The following is a 21543-nucleotide window of genomic DNA, read 5'->3' as shown; positions in this document are numbered from 1 at the left end:
CAAATCTGCGAGCCAAGGTTGGCTGTGAGCACCCGGCTCCCAGCCACCCCCGCACACGCAGAGCCCAGCGTGGGCACCCTGCAGACACGCTCCAAGCCCACGGAGCTGCCAGGCCTGGCCCGTTGGCCCTCACACTTGTTGAACCAGAAAAGCACTTAAAGGTGCACCCCGACTCTTGCTGGCGGGTTAGTGTCAAGCACACACGCTGGTGGTTTGCCCTGAACACTCCGGGGAGACACACCCGGCAAAGCGACACCAAACAGGGCCGCACAAAATACACACTGGCAGCTGAACGTGATTCGGCAGAAAAAAAGCATGTTTAATTTTTTATACGAATATACTTTAAGCAAATTGCTCTGAGAAGGTATGCTGCATAAAAGATCTTGTTGAAAGTTAAACACTATGTAAAAGGAAACACGTAAAAAAGTACCATTTGAACAAGGCTGTCCCAGACGGGCCCGGGCTCCGACGGCGCGGACGCCAGGCCGGGCGCCCAGGCCGGGGTGCCGGGGCCCGCAGCTCGCGGCGCCGCCCGGGCAGCGTCATACCGTGGTCACCGACAGGAAGGAATTGCACACGCGGGCGCCGTCGGGCGACTTGGTGCCGTGGGTCAGGAGCTCCTGGATCGTCATCCAGTTGTCGAGGATCTTCTTGTTCCGCCGCTTCATCATCTTCTTGTGGCTCAGCTCCAGGATGCTCGGCTCGCGGCGCTCCTCGGCGCCCGGCTCGCGCGCGCCGTCCGGCCGGCTCTGCTGCAGGCCCTCGCGCCGGCGCCGCTGCTCCCGGGCGCGCAGCGCGTGCTGCCGGCGCTCCTCGCGGCTCCAGTAGCGGCCCATCTTCAGCTCGCTGGCCGCGTCGTCGTCGGTGGTCACGCCGCCCCGCTCCTCCCGGATGCGCAGCGCGCGCTCCCGCAGCAGGCGGTCGCGCACCGGCCGCTTGGTGATGTAGCGCGAGCCGTCGCTGCGCACCTTCACCTTCCACTCGGCGCGGGGCTCGGCCGCGGCCAGGTCCTTGCAGGCGCCGGCCAGGCTCAGCTGGCTGTGCGCGAACTCCACGGCCGACTTCTGCTGGATGAGCTGCATGTAGCTCCGGTAGTGCCGCGCGTGCGCCGGGATGTGCGCGAGCTTGTAGGGCGAGCGCGCGGCGGGCCCCGCGGGCCGCGGGCCGGGCGGGGGGCTCGCGCTGCCGCCGCTGAGGGGCCGCTCCGGGCCCTCGGGGGGCGGGCTGGGGTCCAGCTCCGTGGGCGACGGGCTGTAGCCCGCGGCCCCCGACTCGGGGTCCTCGGTGATGGCGAGCAGCGCCTGCGGGCCCGGCGCGTCGGGGTCGGCGGGCGCCGCGGCCCTGCGCAGGGAGCCGTCGGGGGAGGTCTCCGGGGCCAGCGGGGTGCTGCGGCAGCTCTCGCCCGTGTTGTAGGCGCTCGAGCTGTCCTTGTCCGACCTCTCGGGCAGCTCGGTGATGTCGGCCAGCGCGGGCCGGCGCGCCTCGGCGCCGGGGTTGCAGGCGCGGGGCGCGCCGGGGGGCAGCCCCCAGGCGTCGCGGCCCTGCGCCCGGTGCGCGCGCACGATGCTCAGGCACTCCAGCTCGATGCTGCGCAGCTCGGCGTTGAGCAGCTCCAGCTCGCGGTCCACGCTCTCGGGGTCGCTCTTCCCGGCGTCGGGGGGGCTGCCGGGGCGGGAGGGGCCGCAGGGCCCGAGCGGCGTCCGCAGCTCCAAGAGCGCGCGGAAGCGCTCGCACTCCTCGGCCGCGATGCCCAGGTCGTCGGGGTCCGCGCAGTCCGCGGAGACGAAGGACTCGTTGCTGCAGGGCAGGTCGCCGCTGCCCAGCGCGTCCGGGCTGCCCGTGAGCCGCGCGGCGGCCGGCGCGTCCTCGCCGTGGTTCTCGGGCTCCGAGCTCTCGTCGTTGCGCGTGCTCTCGTCCGTGCGCCCCACGCCGCTGTCCTTCTCCAGCTGGGCGGACAGGACGGTGGCCGTGTCTGTGGTGCCCCCGTCCTCCTCCTGCTTCTTCTACGGCAGAAAACAGGGGCAGAGGTCAGGGGGGTGAGGTCAGGGGGCAGCCACTGCCCTGGTCCCCAGCAGGAGGGCGCAGGAGGGCAGCGTGGGAGCCTGGCAGGGGCAGGTCTGGGTCCCTGGACCCGCCCCTCTGGGTTCTCCTGGCCGTGGTCTCAGCTGGGACCTCGTGTCTGCGCCCACCTAGCTCCCGGGGGCCTGTGGGGCAGGAAGCCCGCAGGCCGTGTCCTGGGCGGTGGGCGGCCACGGCTCTCGAGGGGCGGCATGGGGAGGGTTTTACTGCGCGGCTGCTGGCAAGTGTCCCCAAGCACTCCTCTGGGGCGGTCCAGGCAGCACAGCCTGCAGCGACGCTGGCAGCCCCAGGAGGGAGACCGTCCCCAGTCCAGCTCCAGTGCAGAGATAGGTGCTTGGTTTCTGCTGGGTGGGCTGCAGTCCCGGGGTCCGGCACGGGCGTGGCCCCTCACCTGCTGGCACCCACCCGCCGTGCAGCGCATGGCCTCGCGGTGCTGCTGCTCCAGCATGTCCATGTGCAGGGCATCCAGGAAGTCGTTCCGGTCATCATCCATCCAGCTTTCGTCCAGCTGTGGAGAGGCAGCAGCTGACATACCTTAGGAGGGCACAGGGGAGGTGCTGCCCCCTCCTCGGGGCCTGTGTGCCCCCTGCAGGTGGGCAGGCCGAGCCCTTCCAGCCACCTATGCTGGCCAAGGAGCCTCCTGGTGGGGCCTCCTCAACCCCACAGAGAAGCCACTGCCAGAGCGAAAGCATCTTTCTGACCACAGGCCAGGGGGCGGCTGACCCACTGCTGGCGGGCACGGCCTCTCATGCGCCTGGCTCACCCATCCTGCCCACAGGATGGCCTGCAGCAGGGGCTGAGCCTGACTCTGCTGCTCTTGCATGATGTCCTCCTGCCTCACTGCACACCCTGGGCCAGGCAGGGCCAGGCAGGACTCCATTTGCTCCACAGCAGAATTAAGCAGCAGCCCCCAGAGGCAGCGGCCCCCAGAGCGAAGCATATTCATGCTTTGGCCCTTTAGGTGAGGTCACCAAGTGAGGTGACCACTGCGTCCCTGTGGGCACAGGATGCCACCCTCTGTGGTGGTTGCCCCGACACACTGTTCCTAAAGTGTTCTGCACTCGGGGCCAGGCTGGGAGCCGGGCCGCCTGTCCACAGAGGAGGGCGATAGGCCGGGCCCCTGGCTGGGCTGCCCGCTGCCTTGTGTTGGCCTGCATCCCTCCATTCCCTGGGGCGGCATACGACCAGCCCCTCAAGCATGACACCAGGGCGGTCACCAGGCCCTTGAGGGTACCAGACCAGCCACCCCTCGAGTGAGACCACCTGCTCAGGGGTGCAGGGCCCCCCTTGGTGCGGGGTGCCACAGCCCCGCCCACAGGAGATGCTCACCTGGAGCTCCGGCCTTGCGATCAGCAGGGAGACGTTCTTGTTCTCCTCACTTGAGAGCAGAGCCACGGCCTCCTCACGGTTCCGCACCTCTATCCCATTGATCTTAAGAGACAAAGGGGGCAGTGGAGTGGCTGTCCAAAGCTGGGCGCCGGCCATCTGCTGTCCAGGCACCCTCTGCCACTGCGCGCCACGGGCCAGAGTTGGGGGAGACAGCCGTGTCCACAGTGCTTGCTGCCTGCACACAGTGTCCCGGGGAGGTCTCCAAAACTCTGACATGGACTCAGGGGTCACCTGACACGGATTCAGGGAATGGGGTGCACCGAGAGCAGAGAAGACCAGGGCGTTGGGGTGCTGCAAGGTGACTCAGGCGTGGGAAGATAACCCCTGCCCTTTGTGACAATGTGGGTAGAAGGGGCCGGTGCCGAGGGAGGTGGCAGAAGAGGAGAGTGTCACTTCGCTCAGGATGAAGGAGGGACGGGCTGCCCCCTGGCCTCAGCTGGACAGATGTCCAGCCCTCCCCCCAAGGGGTGGCTCCCTGGGCCCGCTGGCCAGGGCTTCCTGGAGACGCACGGGCCATCCCTCTCAGTGGGAGGGGGTGTGCCCAGCCCTCCCTGGCCCAGGAGCCAGCAGGCAGCAAAGCAGCCAGTCTCCACCCTGCACTGGAGTCTGAAGGGCCAGGCCCCAGGGAGGCTCCCGCCGTAGCATGCACCCCAAAGGCCTAGTGCTGGGGCTTGGGCAGGAGGGGTGGTGGGTCTGGGGGCTGTGGTACAAGTAGTGGGTGAAAACCCAGGTGGTGCCTGGGGCAGCCGGACACGCCGGGGGCTGGGACGGGGCAGCTAAGCCTCCCAGTGTGATGAGCCTGGACTCGGGTTGCTGGGAGATGACAGAAACCATCTCATTTAAATAATGGGACAATCTTGGATGACGTCATGCACACAGTCAGCCCTTTGCAGCCACCCCCAGCTGGAAACCCGCTCAGAGCCCCTCCCATTGTAAGGATAAACTCGAAATCTTGGTTCAAAGTCAGTCCTCCGGAGGATTCTGACACCCACCTGTCTGGTTCACAAGCAGCAGATTTGGGCCTGATGCTGCCACAGGGGGCTAGAGAAGAATCCCCTGGCCCCCAAAACCCCAGCCCCCAGGCAGCCCCCCACCGCCCACCCCCAGGCCCCACCCCCCAGCCAAGCCCCCTACCACCTGCCCCCAAGCCCTGCCTGGAGCAGAGGCAAAGCCCCAGCCGAGACCTGCCCCTCCAGACCCGCCCCTCCAGCCTCGGGCCGCCCCCCTCCCCAGCCCTCAGCACCTGCTCCAGCTGCCTGTTGCTGGGTGCCGGGCACCTACCTGGATGATGCGGTCCCCTTCCTGGATGCGCCCATCCTTGGCTGCAATGCTGTTGGGGTCAATCTGAAACACACAGCAGTTGGGGCGGTGACCGCGCCCGCAGAGGCCAGGGCTCCCGCAGGGAAGGCTGCAGCGGGCCTGATGTCCAGGCCAGGGCAGCGCCGTGCTGCTCGCCAGGAGGAGTGGCCGTGACCAGCTGGTCAGGAAAGGGCTTCATCTGAGTGACCACAGAGCCTGTGGCCACAGTGGGAGAAGCATGATGGAGGCGGCGCGGGCATGACGGGCGGCAGGGCCTGGACTGTCAAAGGGACAGGCCTTGGTCCAGCAGGCGGGCACGGCCAGGCACCCACGCCAGACCTGCACCATGGAGGCAGCTGTGGCGCTCAAGGAGGCCACTGCCACAGGGTGGGGGGAGGGGGCGCTGGCGTTGAGGAGTGAGGGCCCCACTGGGCAGCATCGGGGTGGGGGGGAGAGGGCCTGCCCGCCCCGGGGCCTGCACAGCCTCACCGATGGCCCCGGTGACTGCCTAAGTGAGGCCTCAGGGTGGCGCTGCCCGGGGGCGTCCTCCGGGGGCCAGCGGGCGTATACCTCGCTCACGTAGATGCCCAGGTCCTCCTCCTCGTCTGTGCGGTAGCACACGGTGAGCCCCAGCTTGTCGCGGCTGCTCCTCCTGCAGAGGTCCACCTCCTGCCAAAACAGCGGCCATGGGCGGGCGGCGGGCGGCCCTAGCCTCACCCACCCGCGCCACACGAGGAGGATCGATGCGCCGGGCGTCTCGCCCTTCCAGTCGATAGAAAGTCATTTTGAAAATAGTTATTTTATTGATCCCCCAAAGAAAAATGACCCGCGTTTCACTTGGCGTCAAGCTTCTGGGCCAGGGCTTTTAAAAAGCTCTCCGTTGCCGGCTGCGCTGCCAGACTGCCCCTCGCCCCAGCGGGCTGCCGCGCCAGAACAGGCGCTGGCTGGCGCACTGGGTCCCCCACGCCGTGGGGCGGGCGCACCGAGCACCCCTACCCTGGAGAGGAGGCGGGGCGGTGCTCGGGCCATCATCCAGAAGTGGGCTCCGGGCCTCCGCCGCTATGAGACGGGTAGCCAGGCAGACAAGGTGGCCCCGGCAGGGGGCGCTGCTGGCCCGGGCGCCCTCACAGCAGCAGCTGGGCCTGTGGGGTGTCCAGGGCACCTGGTCGCCACCAGCTGGGTTGGGGGAGGGCCGACCCAACCACCCAGGGGAAGGCTCAGACCCTTCCCCAGTCTCCTCTGTGGAAGGCGGGCGCCCGTCACCCCACACAAGGCAGGGGACAGCAGGGGCAAAGGTCCTGTCGCTGGCCAGGAGGAGGCAGTGGGGGCCTAGCTGAGGAGCCTGGAGCAACTGCCCCGGGGGAAGGACGCAGCTGGTGCGGGCCCTGGCGGGGTTCCACAGCTCCCCAGGGATTGTGACCCCATCCACCCCACCTCTCGGTGCAGGCTCTGCTGGAGGTGTGTGAGGTGGGCGGGCACCCTGTCTGCGGTGGGCGGCAGGGTTCATGCCCGCGTTGGCTCCTCTCATGGACAACCGTCCTGACCCTGTTCCCACAGCCGGCGGGTGTCCACATGGGGTCCCAGAGACCGGGGTCTGGTGGAGTTGGATGGACTCGAGAAGTCAACTAGGCAGTCGGGGCACAGATCTAAGGGTCCCCTTAACTGCAAGTTCTTTCCAAACGCTCTGGAGAACCGGCATCCATGGCCGCGCCAGGCTCGCCCTTAGGTTCCATCTGCCAGCAAGGGAAACACCCGTCCGGTGCATCGGCACAGCGCGAGTCCAGGCCTCAGGGCTGCCCACAGAGCCGCCCGCCCCCGAGGCCGAAGCCGCTCACAGAGACTGGAGAGGTGCAGGGAGTTGCTTCTGATGGACCCAGAAATGGCAACGCAAGGCCAGCTTCCCCAGTGACCGGCCTGCGAGGGGCCCCTTTCCTTGGGACTCTCTCCCTGACCACTCGAGTGAGCTTGAAGGTCATGATGAAGGACTTGCAGGGAGTGGGGCAGGCAGTAGCGCGTGGGCTGCTCGGGGAACTGACGTGCAGGTGTGGGTGCGGGCGCGGCGGGAGGGAGCCGGGGCTGGCCTCTGGAGCCGCACTGGCCAGCCTGTGCCCGCCTGGGGCCTGACGCGGCAGGACTGAGTGAGACCACGGCAGGGACATGCAGCGTGCAGGGAAGGTGGTGCTGGCCGTGTAGAATGGCCAGAGGTCACGCTGAGGTGGACGGGCAGCTCGAGAGTCCAGGCAGAGAATGACCCCAGGAGGGGCCCGTGACCCCAGCTCCCGACTACCGTGGGACCCCAGAACCGGGCTGCAGTTTGGTCCACAGGAGCCCTGCCCCTGGCCCCTCCGGCGGCCGGGTTCTCTCCTTCTCCCTGGCGCAGAGCAGGGCCTCGCCCGAGCCCAGCATCACCTGTTTGCGGTGGCCGAGGTAAGATTTCGGAGACTGTTAATGGCCCTGGAAGGGAGAATGGACCCGCCCTCGGGCTGGCCGCTGCCCGCCTGGCGTCAGTGGCCCGCGGCCTAGATGAGCCCTGGATAGAAGCACCTGAGCCGGCGTTTCGGGTGACACCAGAATGGTCTGCTCGAGGGGACTGAGGGCCCCGCCCCCCACAAGCCAGCGTCTGCGCGTTAGTCCAGGCTCCGAGCCCAGGCCCGGGGCGGCCCCAGGGGACTGGCTCCTGCCCGCCGAGTGGAGTCTCGGGAACGGGACTGCTGGCCGGCGCTTCAGACAGGGTGGCCTCACCCAGGGAGGGCAGGGTCCTGGGGAGGGTGTGCCCTGGCTTCGAGGCAGGTGTCCACCCGGCCCCTCCCCTGCACGGCCCCTCCCCGGCGCTGGCACGGGGGATGTCTGGCTGCCCACTCTGGGCACCTGGTGGATTCTTTAAACTCAAAGTGTTTTCACAATATGGGGACTGGACCAAAACTTGGCCATTTTGGGTGCCCTAAAGACAGGATGCCTGCTCCCCTGTGAATGCGTCCGCACTCTCCAGCACCCCACGCTTTCCTCCCGTGACAACACCCACGAGCCCGTCACTTTCACAAGGTGCAGATGCTGACTAAGCGGCCCTCTGGTGAGCGCAGACTGGCACAGGCCCTGACCCAAGGCTAGCCTCCTCCAGGCACTGACCGAGGCGGGGTGGCCAGGAGCGCCCACAGCAGCACTGGCTTCAGGACCGTCCAGGATGCTGGACCCAAGGGAGGGAGCAGGGGACAGCCTGGTCCTCCTGAAAACAGGACGCCAAGGAAACTGGTCTGGGCTGGATCTGCGAGCCTTCTGGACACCTGGACGGCCTTCAAAGACTGAGGGGCAGATCCAGACTCCACCGGACACCTCACCCAGCCTCACTCCAGATGCACGGAGGACCACGCTCAACCCCCGCTCCAGCCCTGGTGACCCTGCGCAGGGCCTCAGGCCAGAGGCCGGGTGGACACAGCCCAGGCCATGCTCTGCCCCCAGACACAGCAGGTGGACGGCCACAGGGGCCTGAGCCACCCGCGTGTGGCAGGGAGACTCACTCCCGGCCGGGCGTCCCTGCAGGGCCCACCCCATGCCCAACCAGGCAGAAGTGCCCCCCCCCCCGCCCCAAATAGCAGCCTGCAGGGGGCAGAGCATGCCCTGGTGGGAGCCTGGGACCACAGCCAAGATGCCCCCTGGTTTCTGGGGAGACGGCCAGCTGGTGTGTCAGGAGGCCCCAGCAGGGGTGCGGAGCAGGAAGGTGCGGCCGGTACCCCCACAGAACCCGGCTCTGTCCACACGGGGGTGTCGCCACTTATGAGGGTGCCCAGGGGTATGGGGCCTGGGCAGGGCCAGAGGAGAAAGGCCATGGGCAGCATCTGGCCTCCAAGGAGCAGCAGAGGGGGGCCAGGAGGGAAGGGCTCGCCGGAGGCCGGGGTGGGCACCACTAGAGTGCTTCAGCCCCGCGGGAGCAAACAGAGCAGCTGGACCTCAAACGAGAGGCCCCACCCCCGGGGCCCACGCGCCCACACCTCCAGCTCTAGCTCTTCCCGGTCCATGTCCTGGGGGAGGCCGCCCAGGTAGTCACCGGCGTCGTAGAACTCGTGGACGGGCGGCCTGCGGAGAGAAGGGCCTGTGAGGGCCAAGGGCTGCTGCCGGCGCCCTCCCCCACCCCCACCCCCCGCTGCTCAGTGACCCCCAGGGCCACCTTCTCTCTGGTCCAGGGCAGCTCCAGGCATGGCCCCCCGAGATAGCCTGAGGGGCATTGGCCGGGTCCGAGGGGCGGCCAGCTCAGGTCATTCTGACTCTGATGGCTGTCTGGCTGCCCCTCGGGGATAAGTCCCGTCATGTCAACTAGACCCAGGAGGAAACGGTGCCTCAGGAAGCCCACAGCACCCAGGGGCAGCGCTGGCTCCAGCCTGGGGGAGGTCGGAGAGGCTGAACCAGGCCTGGCCCTGTGTCCAGGGTCCCGAGAAAGGCCTGGAGAAGGGGACTGACCTGCCTGCCCTCAGCTGCGGTGAAGTGGGGTGCTCCACGGCTCCTGTGGACAGGCCAGTCTGGCCAGTGAGGTCAAGCCCACTGCCCTGAGCGTCCCTCCCCTGTCCGCACACCCTGCTCTGCCCTCACTCCCTCCTCTGCTGGGTGTCCCCGCTACACCCTGTCAGTTGCTGCAAACCCACGAAGCCCAGCCTGGGCCTGAGCCCTGTCCCGGGTCACCAGCCAACCACAGGGTCAGTGCAGGGCACACCCGAGTCTGGGACCTGACAGAGGTCACGGGGTGCCCTGCAGGGGGAGCACAGAGGCTTGCCAGGTGAAGGCCACTGAAGTCAGGCAGTGACTGAGTGGGCTGCCACACGGGAGGCCCAGCAGTGGCTGATGCTGACCGCCGGGGAGGTGGACACTTGCCGATCAGTCACACAGGAAGGCTCTTGCTGCACCCTTCACCCCTCTTGGAGAAGCTCCAGCCTGTCACTCTCCTGACGTTTTAGCCTCTGAACACATGGCCGCTGACAGGGGCCGCTGACAGGGGCTACGGGCCAGGCCACAGCTGCCCACATGTCCCGTGAGGCCTTGGTGGCCCTGCCCCACCTGGAAGTGCGGCCCCTCGCCCAGGTGGGACACAGGGGGCGGCCGGAGGCCTCCCGGGGTAGGGGGCCGGGACCGTGTCTCAGGCACCACCATATCCCTCTGCTCCCCACAAGCCTCGCGCTGCCATTTAGGGTGATCAAGTTTCATTCGGAAACGACCTCGGCAACACTCGTAAGTAATCTTGTTCTTAGAGCATAATCTGAACAGCCCTGCCTGGCTCCTCGGACAGTGACCGCTGGGGGCTCGGGCAGGGCTCCCGTGGCCTCCCAGAGGATGTGGCACCCGCGAGGCCCCGGGCCCGGCTGCCGGGCGCAACTTACTCCTCGGGCAGCAGGAAGGCGCCCAGGCTGGGTGGCGGGGTGGGCACCTTGCTGAGCGCCAGGATGTGCTGGAAGGTGATGTCGGTCTGGGTGGCGGCGTCCACCTGTGGTTCGGCGGCGGCCGGGAAGGGCCTGGGCCGGGGGCCCCTGCGCAGCACCTGCACCACAATGGGCTCCTGGGCCGTGCGGAAGGCCTCCACTGCCTGCTCGTGGGTGGCGCGGGACAGGTCTCTGCCGTTGACCTGCAGGGGACACACGGAGCCCAGGTCAGCGGAGCGACGGTGGGGAGGACAGGGCCGGGGCAGAGAGTCGCCTGCCATACTGGGTGCTGGGCCGGGCTGCAGCCGCCCCCAGCAGGAGCCCTGGTGGCCCCACCACAGCCCGCTCCTCTGGCTGCTCAGCCCCCGGGGCCGAGGGGCAACCTCAGCCACCGCCCTGCTGGGCGACGACAGTGACTCAGAGTCTCAACGCTTGTGGTCCTGGTCGGTGAGCGGCCGAACTCCATGGGCGAAGTGGCGGGCATGGGGGCCTGAGCCACGGCCTGGCCCTGCCAGCCTGACTGCTGCGGCTCCCAATGCCTGCTGGCTTGGGGACACCCACCACAGCCCGAGGAGCCCACCCCTCCCGCCTCGGGGGCCGCAGCGCCCAGCACGCCCGGGGCCACCAGGGCTGCTCAGCACGGCGCCTCGGGGGGCACGAGAGCTGGGGCTCTGCAGCTCCGGGAGGCGAGGTGGCCGGGGCCACGTCCACCTTCACCTTGTCCTGCCTCCCGACCCCATGTCCCGGGGCTCTGGTGACGTGCACAGACAGACTGTGTGACCATCATCAAGCTGAGAGACCCTCGACCTCACTCCCACGCGGGAGGCTTCTTCGGGGCTGCAGGATGGCAGCTCGGCGGCCTGAAACGGCAGAACACCCGTCCGCACACGCAGCCCGCCTCTTCCCAGGACGGTGCTGGCTGGCTCAGGGTTGCCGCACCTCAGCGCCAGCAGGCCCGGCTCTGCCTGGAGCGCCGGCCTCTGGCCAGCCCCTCGGCCTGGAGTTGTCCCTCTGCCTCTCCCGGGCCGTCACCCCGGGCCAGGATGACAACCACAGGCTGGAGCCTTGTGAAAACTGTGGGGCACTTCACTCGAAGGGGGGTGCGGGGGCCGGCCAGCGGGTCTCCCAGGCCCGGGGCGCAGGGCCTGTCCCCTCGAGTGCCTCTGTGGCGCCCAGGATGGCGGGCCCTAGGAGGCACGTCCTGCAGCGCCTGGCCCGGTGACACCATTGTCATCAACTCGCCCAATTGAGCAGATTGCTCTTAAACAGTTTACGCGGCTCTAAAACCAAGTAAATGGGGGTGTTTTGGGAGAAGGCTGCTGATTGCAGACTTTATTATACATTAAACGCTCAAATAATTCACCTACAGCTCTGGCAGCCCCTGGGGCTGAGGTGCCCTCACGGAGGAAACCTAACCAGGGTTCGGGGCAGACCCCTCCGCGCCGGACCCACAGCGTCCAGCCGGGGCTGCGCTCTTAGCACAAGGTGACGGAGTGGGGCTGGAGGGCTCCCCATGGGGGCACGGGCGCCCACCCCGGCCCGTCCTCAGCCTCCCCACTGCCCGCTGTGCTTGCCGAGGCCATGGTGAGACGATCCCTCTCGCCGAGGCCACTTGAGGGTATTTCTTGGGAAACCAGGACACAGAACGTGGACCCCGGGGAGGACCGAGGGGCGCAGCAGGCGGTGCTGTATCGGGGAGGCTGGGTCCGGCCAAGCGGCCAGCTGGCTGTCACAGGCGGTGGGCCCAGCGGGGAGGCCTCTCACACACTAGCAAGAAATGGCGCTGGCTGGACTGTCCTCGGGACCTCCTGTGCGGAGCCTGGGCAGCCGCTGAGGCTCCCTGCGACCCAACGCTGTGTACAACGAGGACAGCAGGTGCCTGTCACCCGAGCAGCAGGAAATAAAACGATGCGCCCCCAGCTTCACAGGCACCGAAGGACTCAGAATGCGGCCACTTTGTGATAATTGCTTCTTGCTCTTTGGGTGATTGAATTCCAGGGAATAAGGACGGGAGGAAAATGACACGCGCCAGCTGCGTGCGACCCGGGCGTGTGGGGGCGCGTGGGGGCACATGGGGGCATGTGGGCCTGCCGGAGCGTGCTGGCGACAGAAACCACACAAACACACAGATGATGTGGCAGCAGAACCCGCCGGACCCAGCATGGGGGCAGGAGAGTGGCAGAGGGGGTGCAGGGCTGCCGTGCAGGGTGGGCTGGGGGCCCTTTTCAGAGCGCGCCCCAACACTGCGCCCCCAGCTGTGGCAGCCTGGCAGAGCCGTCCCCAGCCCTGCATGGAGGACACGTTGCAGCTCCGGCTCGAACCTGCTGATGGGGGGATGTCGCACCGCAGGGCGGGTTGCATGGACACTTGGGCCACGGGAGGTGGCCACTGAGAAACCGCAGAGGACAAGGTGCCGGCACGCGGCTACCCAGGCTAAGGGGGACAACTTCAGGAGGCAGGGAGGAGCTGTTGGGGCGTCCGTGGCATTTCCTGGGGTGATCCATTAGGCATGGGCAAATTTGCTAGAAAAATGCGGGGTGGGGGGAACTCCTCTGGGAAGGAGTTAACGAAGCAAAGAAAACACTTGATACTGCAATGAGAGTATGGGGGGGGGGCCTTGATCTGTTAAAGCAGAAACAAAAACATCACGAATGTTTGGGGAGAGAAGTTACGGGAAGGGGGGCCGTGGGGTCTTCAGGACATGTGCAGCCGGGGACGCTGGAGGGTGCAGGGGCGACACTGCCCCGTGTTTGTCCAGCTGTAACTGGGCTCTGCGTAGGACGGGAAACACGCGCCTTGCAGGGCCTGGCCTAGCGCTGCCATCCTGGCTGGAGAGGACACGGCCCCAGCGGTCAGCTGGGGAGGGACCCTGGGCGGGGCTCGCCAGGAGGGGGGCCGCTGGGACAGCCCGCTGGAGGCCAGCCACTGGCGCCAGCACACCCCCCCAGCGGGAGGGCTCCCCAGGCCAGGGCACTCCGCCACCCCGGCCCGTCCCGGCCTATCTGAGCGGCACCCCACGCGTGGCCACGACAGGCCCTGCACACCAGCCCGACACCCCTCGAGCTGGTTCTTGCCAGTGCCCCCTGCTCCCTGCTGGGCGGCCGGCTTGCACACGGGCCTGAGGCTTGCACTTCCTGCCAGCCGAGGGCGCCCATACGTGTCACGGGTGGTTCAGGATGACATTTTCCATTATTGCCACGGGCGACAGCGCGAGCTTTCTTGCCTCCGCCCGCAGCTCGCAAGTGCCCGACTGGGGCGGGTGCCATCCCCACAGTCTCCCGCTGGAGTCTGAGTCCGGCCAGAACCTTCTCCCCGCGCCTAATCCTTTTAGCAAAGACTGGAAAACTGCGAAAGGGTCCCCAGGGGCCGAGAAGAGCGGGGAGAAGGGCTGATTCTGGAGGGTAGCTCCTGCCTGCCCAGGCCTGGGGCCTCCTCCAGGCACCCTGACCACAGCCTTGTCCTGCGCTTCCCAGGGGCTGGGCTGGCCCCTGTCACCCTGCCAACAGGGCAGCCCTCCCACCCCTGCGGATGCCCCCCACGGCTCCCCTTGCCATGCCTCCTTCCCCCCAGACTCCTCCCCTCTGCAGATGCCTCCGACCCCCAGACTCCTCGCCCCCGCAGATGTACCCCCTCCTGATGTACCCCCTCGTCCCCCTACAGATACCTCCCCCCTCACCCCTGCAGACACCTCCTCTCCCAGACTCCTCACCCCTGCAGACACCTCCCCCCTGCAGACACCTCCCCCCACTCCTCACCCCTGCAGACCCCTCCCCCACCTCTCCCCTCTGCAGACACCTCCCCCCACTCCTCACCCCTGCAGACACCTCCCCCACCTCTCCCCTCTGCAGACACCCCCCCACTCCTCACCCCTGCAGAGGTGGCCTCCTTCCCCCCACAACCAGGTAACCAGCTCAGCAGGATCCAGCCGTAGCCCTGTGCTAGAAGGCTGTTCCCAGTTGCCCCAGGGACACGCACTCTCCTGAGGTGATTAATTTACCCGGGCAGGAGAGGGTACCCCGATATCGTGAAGACTTTCCCTGCCCACAGCCCTGCCTTTGCTCAATGCCTTCGCTCTCAGTCTTCCAAGGCACGGGTAAGGGAGTTCAGGGCTGGGCAACTGCGAGGAGTGCGGCGGGTGCAGCCGTCCCAGCCCGGCACACCACTCTCACCAGCGCACAGGGAGCTGCTGGGATGCGCTGCCCTGCAGCCTGTCAGGGGGGTCCTCCTGCACCCCTGCACCCGCCATCCCAGGCGCCCCGCTACGCCTCTCACCCAGGCCACTGCGCGTGTTGCTGTTGTTTTTCTAATGTGATTAAAGGCACAATAAGGGATGTGTGCAAGAAGGGAAGCCATTGTTCTGTGTCATTAGGCTCACAGCAGCCCCGAGAAAGGCAGGCAGCCTGCCAGGGGCTCTAATGAGGAGCCTCTGGAATTGTCTCTGGATGAGCAAAGGGCGGGCGTGAGTCACGGTGTTTGATCCTCTTTGTGCTGCTGTTACCAGGCCTGACACTGGCTCTCGCAGCTGTGAGGTAGGAGCACCTTCGTCTCTGCCCTAATAAGGCGGGAGTGCAGCGCCCAGTCCCTGCCGGGGACGCCTGGATTCCTTTACGCCATGGCTCCGGACTCCCAGAAAACAGGGGAAGGGGGATTGACTTGGTTGGCCCAAGGGTAATGGGTTTGAAAGTAGTTTGAGTTTCCTGAAAATAAATCTGCATGCTTCCTGAACTGCTGACGCAGCGTATTCCGGATGGAGGCCATTTGTCAGCAATTTCCTAGATGACGCGTCGGCCAGAAACATTCCCACGTAAACTCACCAAGTGAAACCCTCCAGCCGGCTCTCGGCGCCCTCCTCTGGGGCCGGTGGGGCGCCCAGGTGAGGCAGAGGAGCGAGGCACAGCCTAGAGGGCGTGGGGCATGCAGCGCGTCACGGCTGCCTTTCAGCCACGGAATGGATTTTATCTGCAGCTTGAAACGGGACTGTCCGGCCTGTGTCCCCTCTGGCGGGGAGCAGGGCCCATCACGCACAGCCCAGCTGGCAGATCTAGGGTCCCACTGGGGCGTGCGGCGGGACCCTGGCCAGTGTGGTCCTCACGGCAGACGGCCGCCACCACCAGCTTGGCCTCCTGGGGCGCCCGCGCTTTCCAGGTGGAGCGCGCCCTCTGGTGGCCGCCGGGCAGGACGCCGGCTGAGCGCCGCAGGTGCGGGGTAACGGGGGCTGGGGCTGGGGACCACAGGAGCGCAGGGCTCGCAGCAGCCCCGGCGACTGCACCTCTGGGCGGGATCCTGCCTTCTGATCCCTGAAATCCGGGCCTAGCACAAGCCAGCCTCTACCCAGAGCAGCACCAGAAGGTCCAGGCTCAGGAGAAAACTCCAACGCTCAAAGGGAAGACACTCAACTCTTCATCAAGCTGCAGCCTGGTCAGCTGTCAACATGACGTGTCACCTGTGCAGGCAGTGCCTGCAAGGAGCCACTTGCTCTTGGAGTTCTCAACATTTCCAGAGAGGCACAGAATCGGGTGTGTGGAACTCAGCTGTAGCCGCGTCTGTGTGCAGCAGCAGAAGGAAGGAGCCCTGCACGTAGGAGGTGTGTGCCCCAGGGAGGAGTATACCCTGGAGGAGTGTGCCCCAGGGAGGAGCGTGCCCCCAGGGAGGAGTGTGCCCTGGAGGAGTGTGCCCCAGGGAAGAGTGTGCCCCTGAGAGGAGTGTGCCCCAGGGAGCAGCATGCCCCCAGGGAGGGGTGTGCCCCAGGGAAGAGTGTGCCCCAGGGAGGAGCGTGCCCTGGAGGAGTGTGACCCAGAGGACCCTCTGTGCCCCAAGGGCACTGTGCCCCTGCAGTCTGCCCAGCTTGCTCAGCCCCCACATGCTTAGGCTGGGACCCCAGAGTGCCACCTCCGCCCAGCGGCCGGGGCCGGAGAGCAGTGTGACGTGCAGCTGGGAACACCCATCTGCTCGTGTTCTGGCGGGACCTTGTGCCTGGTCTCCCGAGGAGGCTCGGCCAGAGCCACATGGAGAAGCTGGCAGGAACACCCCGCTCCCCGACGCCACTTTGTGGGTGCCCGCCCTGCCTGTGCCCAGTACCTGGCAAACTTCATAGAGTAGTCTGTACTGCTCCTCTCGCTTCTGCAGGCTGCACAGGCTGCAGCCCATGGCGGGCACCCGCTGGGAGGATCTGTCCTGCGGCCCGAGGCAGTCAGGGGCGAGAGTGGAAGTGGCTGCGTCCCGGGGCTCAGGTGCCCGCTGCCAGCTCCACGGGCCGCAGGCAGGCGTGGCTGCTGCTCCGCCAGCCCGTGCGCTCGCTCTGGGCTCGGCAGCTGCGGCCGCCTGTATATAGTGCTGCTCATGCATATTAATCAGCCTCGGCGGCTGTGCACACAGACGCTGATACAGAGGCTGCGATGCCAACTATGACAGTTGAAATTTCTCTAATTAACAAGCAAGTGCTCCGGTGGCAGGAATAATAAAAGACACTAACGATTTCGCAAGCCATTTTTTGGCAGTTACAAATAAACAGGACTGCATTTTTAACAAGGGCTCTTGGGATAATCCCGACGCACTGAAGCTAAGTAGAAATTCATTTTTAAATATATCATAAAATTCCCGATGATAGGAAATGTCTTTAGGCAGCAAACAATGAGGGCATGTAAACAGGTGTACAGCCGGGACGGGTTTTGAAAAACGTTGGTCTAATGTTTATCCCTTTAGTAAGTTGCAGGGAAAACCCTGCATGTGGGAATAACACAGAGGTTAAGTCCCAATCCTGCCGGGGTGTACGGGAGTGATCCCCGCTGCCTGAGGACCCAGGTGACCCGCGCTCCGGCTCAGTCCCCAGGAGGCAGTGACCGGGCGGCCGGGACTGCCCAGGCGGTCCTGCCCGCGGGAGCACAGGCCGGGTGCGCGGCGCAGAAGGGACGCGTCTCTCCTCCACCAGGGCCTAAGCGTGTCCCACGCTCCCTAACAGGTTTTGTTCTGGAAACAGGGGTCCCGTCGGCGGAGGAGCGCACAGGTGCCTCTTTCACAGCCAGGCTGATGCTAGATCTCGTTACCTCCCGGCCGCGTTTTACAGGCGGACGCCCACGCCCGGCAGGAGCCGTCACAGGGTGAAGAATAATGCTCCTTTCTCTGGGCTCCCAGACATCCGCACCCCCGCCAACCAGCCCCGCAGCCCCACCCGGCCGCGGCCAGCACACGCCTCGGGCCTGTTCCTGACACAGGCCTGGCCTGGCTGGGGGGGCACCGGTGGCCACCCAGGTCAGCCGCGCACCTGGCCGGGCAAGGGCTGCAGTGCCGCCGGACACCGGCTGTGGTCAGGAAGGCCCCGGGACCTGGGAGCACAGCCCTAGAGCCTGGTTCCTGGCCATGAGGTGGGAGAGGGGGGCAGGGAGTGCTGCGCAAGGACGTGAGCGCGGGTGGCTCCGCCCTCTGGGCCCGTGCAGGGTCCTGCAGCCCCCGCCCCTCCCAGGCCAGTCTGCCTCTCCTGCTCCCGACCCTGAGCTCTGTCCTGCCTGCAGCCTGGGGGCACCGTCTGCTCCCTCCTGCAGAGAACTGGCCTCTGCTGACCTACGCTGACTGCCCGCCACCGGGCTGTCGCCACAGAGTCCCCGGGTCACACTCAGCCTCACAGCAGGGCCAGATGCACACACCCCCGCCAGGGTGGCCTGTCCTGACCCCCACTGCCCGCACCCACGCAGCCGCATGTCCACACGGACCCCACAGACCCCGCCGGCCCCTCCCTGCCCCGTCCGATGCTCTCAGGTGTCACCCGCCCGGGAGGGCGGGACGGCCCCGCAGCACAGGACGAAGGGCTGGGGCAAAGGAGTTGCCCCCGGCGCTCACACGCACACACGTGAGGCCGGACGGGGGTCACCACACCAGCGCTGCTGGTCCTGCATTCTCTCCCTGCTTGTCCTGCCCCACCCCCAACACGCGGATGGTCCCCTGCAGCCACCGGTCAGAGCCGCTGTTTGCTACCGCCTGGCGCTGCACTGTCTGAGGGCAGGGCTCTCACACTCGGGGCACAGGGGCCTCACATGCAGAAATCACAGAGACCTGTTGTGTGGCCGAGCCCCCCCCCAAGCCCCGCCACGCCCCGCCCTGATCCTGTCCACACCCCAGAGACCCTGCATCTGGGAGCCCCCACCCCCGGCGCCATGCCCCCAGCCCACAGGCTACCACGTCCACGGAGCGCGGCGAGGCTTAGTGCAAGTCTTGTGCTCTCAGCCCAGCACCGCCCACCCTAGAGATGTGCAGAAGGCGCAGCTGGCCGGGCACCCAGGTCACTAGGTTGGCACCATGGCTGGTTAGGGCTTTGCCGGCAGCAGTGACTGGGAGAAGGGTGTCCTGGCCAGCCCCACGGCCCCAGGACCACCATGACCAGAGTGGCTTCTGGGAGGCCCGCATGCTCCCTGATGCCGGAGGCTAAATCCGCAGAGGCGGAGAGACCAGGAGGCGCAGGTGGGGGTGAGCTCACCCGGGAGGGGGTGTGGGAACCAGCGCCCACACAGGCGGGGCCAGGCTGGAGGGGCCGGATGCTGTCTCCAGGGTCTGATCCACTCTCATCACTGTGCCAGCTCCCTGCGACCAGACCAGGGCCTGCCCGGACACCCCAGCTCAAGGGACAGCGCCCCACCCACGCCCCGCCCCCATTGGGGCTCCCTGCTCTGGCTGAGCCAGTGTGGCCCAGGGAGGCCCAGCGCCGGCCCAGCCTGGCCTGCTGCACTCTCCAAGGAGGTTCAGAGAGTGGGAGCTTCCGTGCGGGACTGACTCTGGCTACTGGACAAGCAGTGTGGGAGGCAGGACACTGAAACAAGCCGGTCCAGATGCCCGCAGCCCCGAGGTGTGATGCCCAACCTCCGCCCGCCTCCTGGACGTGGTCAGCAGCCAAAGAGGTGCCGGCTCTGGGCCCTTCGCGGGGCCCCACCTCACCCACGGCCCCTCTGCAAGCGGCGTCCCCAGCTGCCCACCTCACGGCTGCCAGGCCCTGGGCTGTGCCTGCGCTGTGCCTGGGGCTGGCTCTGGCCTCCCCTTCAGGAATCCGGCGAGGGCGCCCCAGGGCCCATGTTTGCTCATGACTGCCTGGTGGCTTCTCTGGAAGGCAGCTGAGCTGGGGCGGGGGGCGCAGGGTCTGGGGTCACTGCAGCCTGGAGGGCACCCGGTCCTGGCCCTGGGCTGTGGGCAGATGCCTGACCCAGGACCACTGCGGAGATACCTGCTGGGTGGAGGCGAAGTGCACTCTGAGCGGAGGGGGAGGCACTGGGGGTGGGGGGAGCGGAGGCGGGGTATGGGGGTGTACATGTGTGGCAGGAGTGCATGGGAGCAGGGGTTGTGGGGGTGGGGTGGGAGCGTGGGGGTGTAGGAGAGGGTATGGAGGGGTGTGGGGTATGGAGGAGAGTGGGGGATGTGGGGGGCAGGACAGGCATAGGAGCAGAGGGGCGTGGGGTGTTGGGGGTATGGGGCCGGGGAGGGGTCACTAAAGGTCTCAGGACATGGCAGACAGAGACTCCTTAGAGTAAGAGGAAAGCACTGCCTGAGGCTCCCCTCACTCCAGGTGGGGCCTGCACCTGCCAGTCCCAGGAGACCAGCCGGAGGCTGAGCACTCTAGGAAGGTAAGAACAGGGGACTCGCTGGAGCTGCCAGGGGACTGGGTCAGACCTGCTAGGTCAGGGTCTCCTTTAAATCTGACTCTGGAAGCCCCTGGTGCAGAGAGGCTCACCGGGCACAAAGCTGGGGTCATGGGTGCCCCTGGCTTCCGGGCAGGGAGGTTGAGCGGATTTGAAGGGTCCCTGAAGGGACAGGCAAGTCTGTTGATGTGTGCCTGGTGCTGGGATGGCGGGACCCCACACCTTCCGGGTGACCTGCCCGCAGGGCAAGCAGGTGTGCTGGTGACATCAGCGAGCAGGCAGGTCAGGCGTGTCTGAAACCACAACGTGCTTTATGGGGTGGACAAGGTGCCTGCCCGCCCTTCCCAGCACAGGTGTCCATGACCACGGGTCCATCCACCCTGCTCAGGTGAGCGCCGGTCGTCCACCCCCCCAGGTGAGCACCATCCCGTCCACCCCCTGCACAGATGTCCATGAGCACAGGGTTCTGGTACCTTCCTGTGTCCATCTGCTATGACCTGCCCTGGCGGGTAGTAGGCAATGGCAGGAAGAGGACCAAACGCAGAGCTGGGTGGATGGGAGGAGCCCCTTAGGCCGCTGGGCCAGTCACAGTGGAGCCCAGCCCACTGCACGCCCTCGTCTGCTCAGCCGTGTGCACAGCAGGCGAGCCACACTCTGTCCCTGGAGTTCACGGACTGGTCAAGTTAACGCGGAACGTCTCTGAGTGGGGTTGTGAGCCCTTTAATATAATTTGTTAGAAAGCAAAAATAAGTAAATCAGATTATGCCAAATTAAACGCTTCTGCACAGCGAAAGAAACTCATTAAAACAAAAAGACATCCTATCCGCACACGCCCTCCAGCGAGAGCTGATGTGAGGTCTACACGGAACTCCCTCTCGGCAACCAGGAACAAGGACCCGGTCAGAAGACGGCAGAAGCGCTAGTGGGGCTTCTCCAGAGACACGCAGCCGCCGGCAGGCTAGGACACCCGCCACCCGGTAGCCAGGGAGAGGCCGGTGCCACCCGCAGGGAGAGGCCCTTGCGCCTGAGCCCGCGGCGGGTCAGAGGCCAGAAGCAGCAGGGGCGGGCGTGGGGGTGTCTGTGTGGGGGGAGGTAGACCGACCCCGGGGGACACAGAGTGGGGTCCTCACAGTGTTAACGAGAGATCGTCCCACGACCCGGGCCCTGTCAGAGAAGGCCAGGGCACCCGCCAGGGGCCGCCCGCCCCCCGCCCCGCGCCCCTGCAGCAGCGGAGCCCCGGCCTGCGCACAGATGGCGCGTGCCCAGCTGCCCTCCCTCAGGGGCACACGGATGGTCTCAGGGGACCCCAGGGGGGCTAGCGGGGAGGAGAAAGCTGGCGTGCCTCCCTCCCCTGGGGTGCAGAGGACAAAGCAGGGGGCTCAGGAAACCCGGCCAGTGACCGTGAGCCGCGGCCGCAGGCCTGGGGCGGGCAGGACGTGGGGCTGTGCTGCAGGCTGGGCGCCGGCGCGGTGGGGGTGCCTTGGGGACACACATGGAGAGAGGCGAGCCTGCACCCCGAATCGCGGCGTGTCGCCAAACACGACCTCAGTGAACGCGAGTCAAGCAACAAAGTGAAATGATTTGTCGGTACCTTAACTGGGGGGAAACAAAGGCAGGGTCGGCCCTAATCTGTCGTGCTGAAAACTGAACGTTTGCAGCCCGAGCCCTGTCCCCTCCTGCCCGGCCTCCCGGGGCCTCCGGGCGGGCGGGCAGCTCCCGGCGGGCGGGCGGGCGGGCGGGCGGGCAGCGGGGCCGCA

At 66.6% G+C, this 21543-nt stretch overlaps 1 protein-coding gene across 2 annotated transcripts in view; it reads right to left on the bottom strand.

Moving 5' to 3' along the window:
* Nucleotides 1-313: 313 nt before the first annotated feature.
* PDZRN3 (PDZ domain containing ring finger 3) overlaps nucleotides 314-21543 on the bottom strand; it is a gene marked incomplete at its 5' end in the record, with an annotated part of 55810 nt that continues 34580 nt past the window's right edge. Inside the window, 8 exons of one of the 2 annotated variants that reach the window (XM_084247434.1) lie at nucleotides 314-2003; nucleotides 2471-2587; nucleotides 3409-3510; nucleotides 4750-4812; nucleotides 5338-5436; nucleotides 8754-8838; nucleotides 10131-10372; nucleotides 16248-16344. In XM_084247434.1, the coding sequence (XP_084103560.1) occupies nucleotides 543-2003; nucleotides 2471-2587; nucleotides 3409-3510; nucleotides 4750-4812; nucleotides 5338-5436; nucleotides 8754-8838; nucleotides 10131-10372; nucleotides 16248-16316 (2238 nt within the window). In that variant the 3' untranslated portion in view covers nucleotides 314-542. Of the gene's footprint in view, nucleotides 2004-2470; nucleotides 2588-3408; nucleotides 3511-4749; nucleotides 4813-5337; nucleotides 5437-8753; nucleotides 8839-10130; nucleotides 10373-16247; nucleotides 16345-21543 lie in introns of those variants that run through there. The other variant, XM_084247433.1, reaches the window with a different exon arrangement.

Source organism: Talpa europaea (genome assembly GCF_964194135.1).
Source record: "Talpa europaea genome assembly, chromosome: 11".
Classification (NCBI taxonomy): domain Eukaryota; kingdom Metazoa; phylum Chordata; class Mammalia; order Eulipotyphla; family Talpidae; genus Talpa; species Talpa europaea.
The sequence above is the reverse complement of the archived record's forward strand: the minus strand, read 5'-3'. Positions and strand labels throughout refer to the sequence as shown.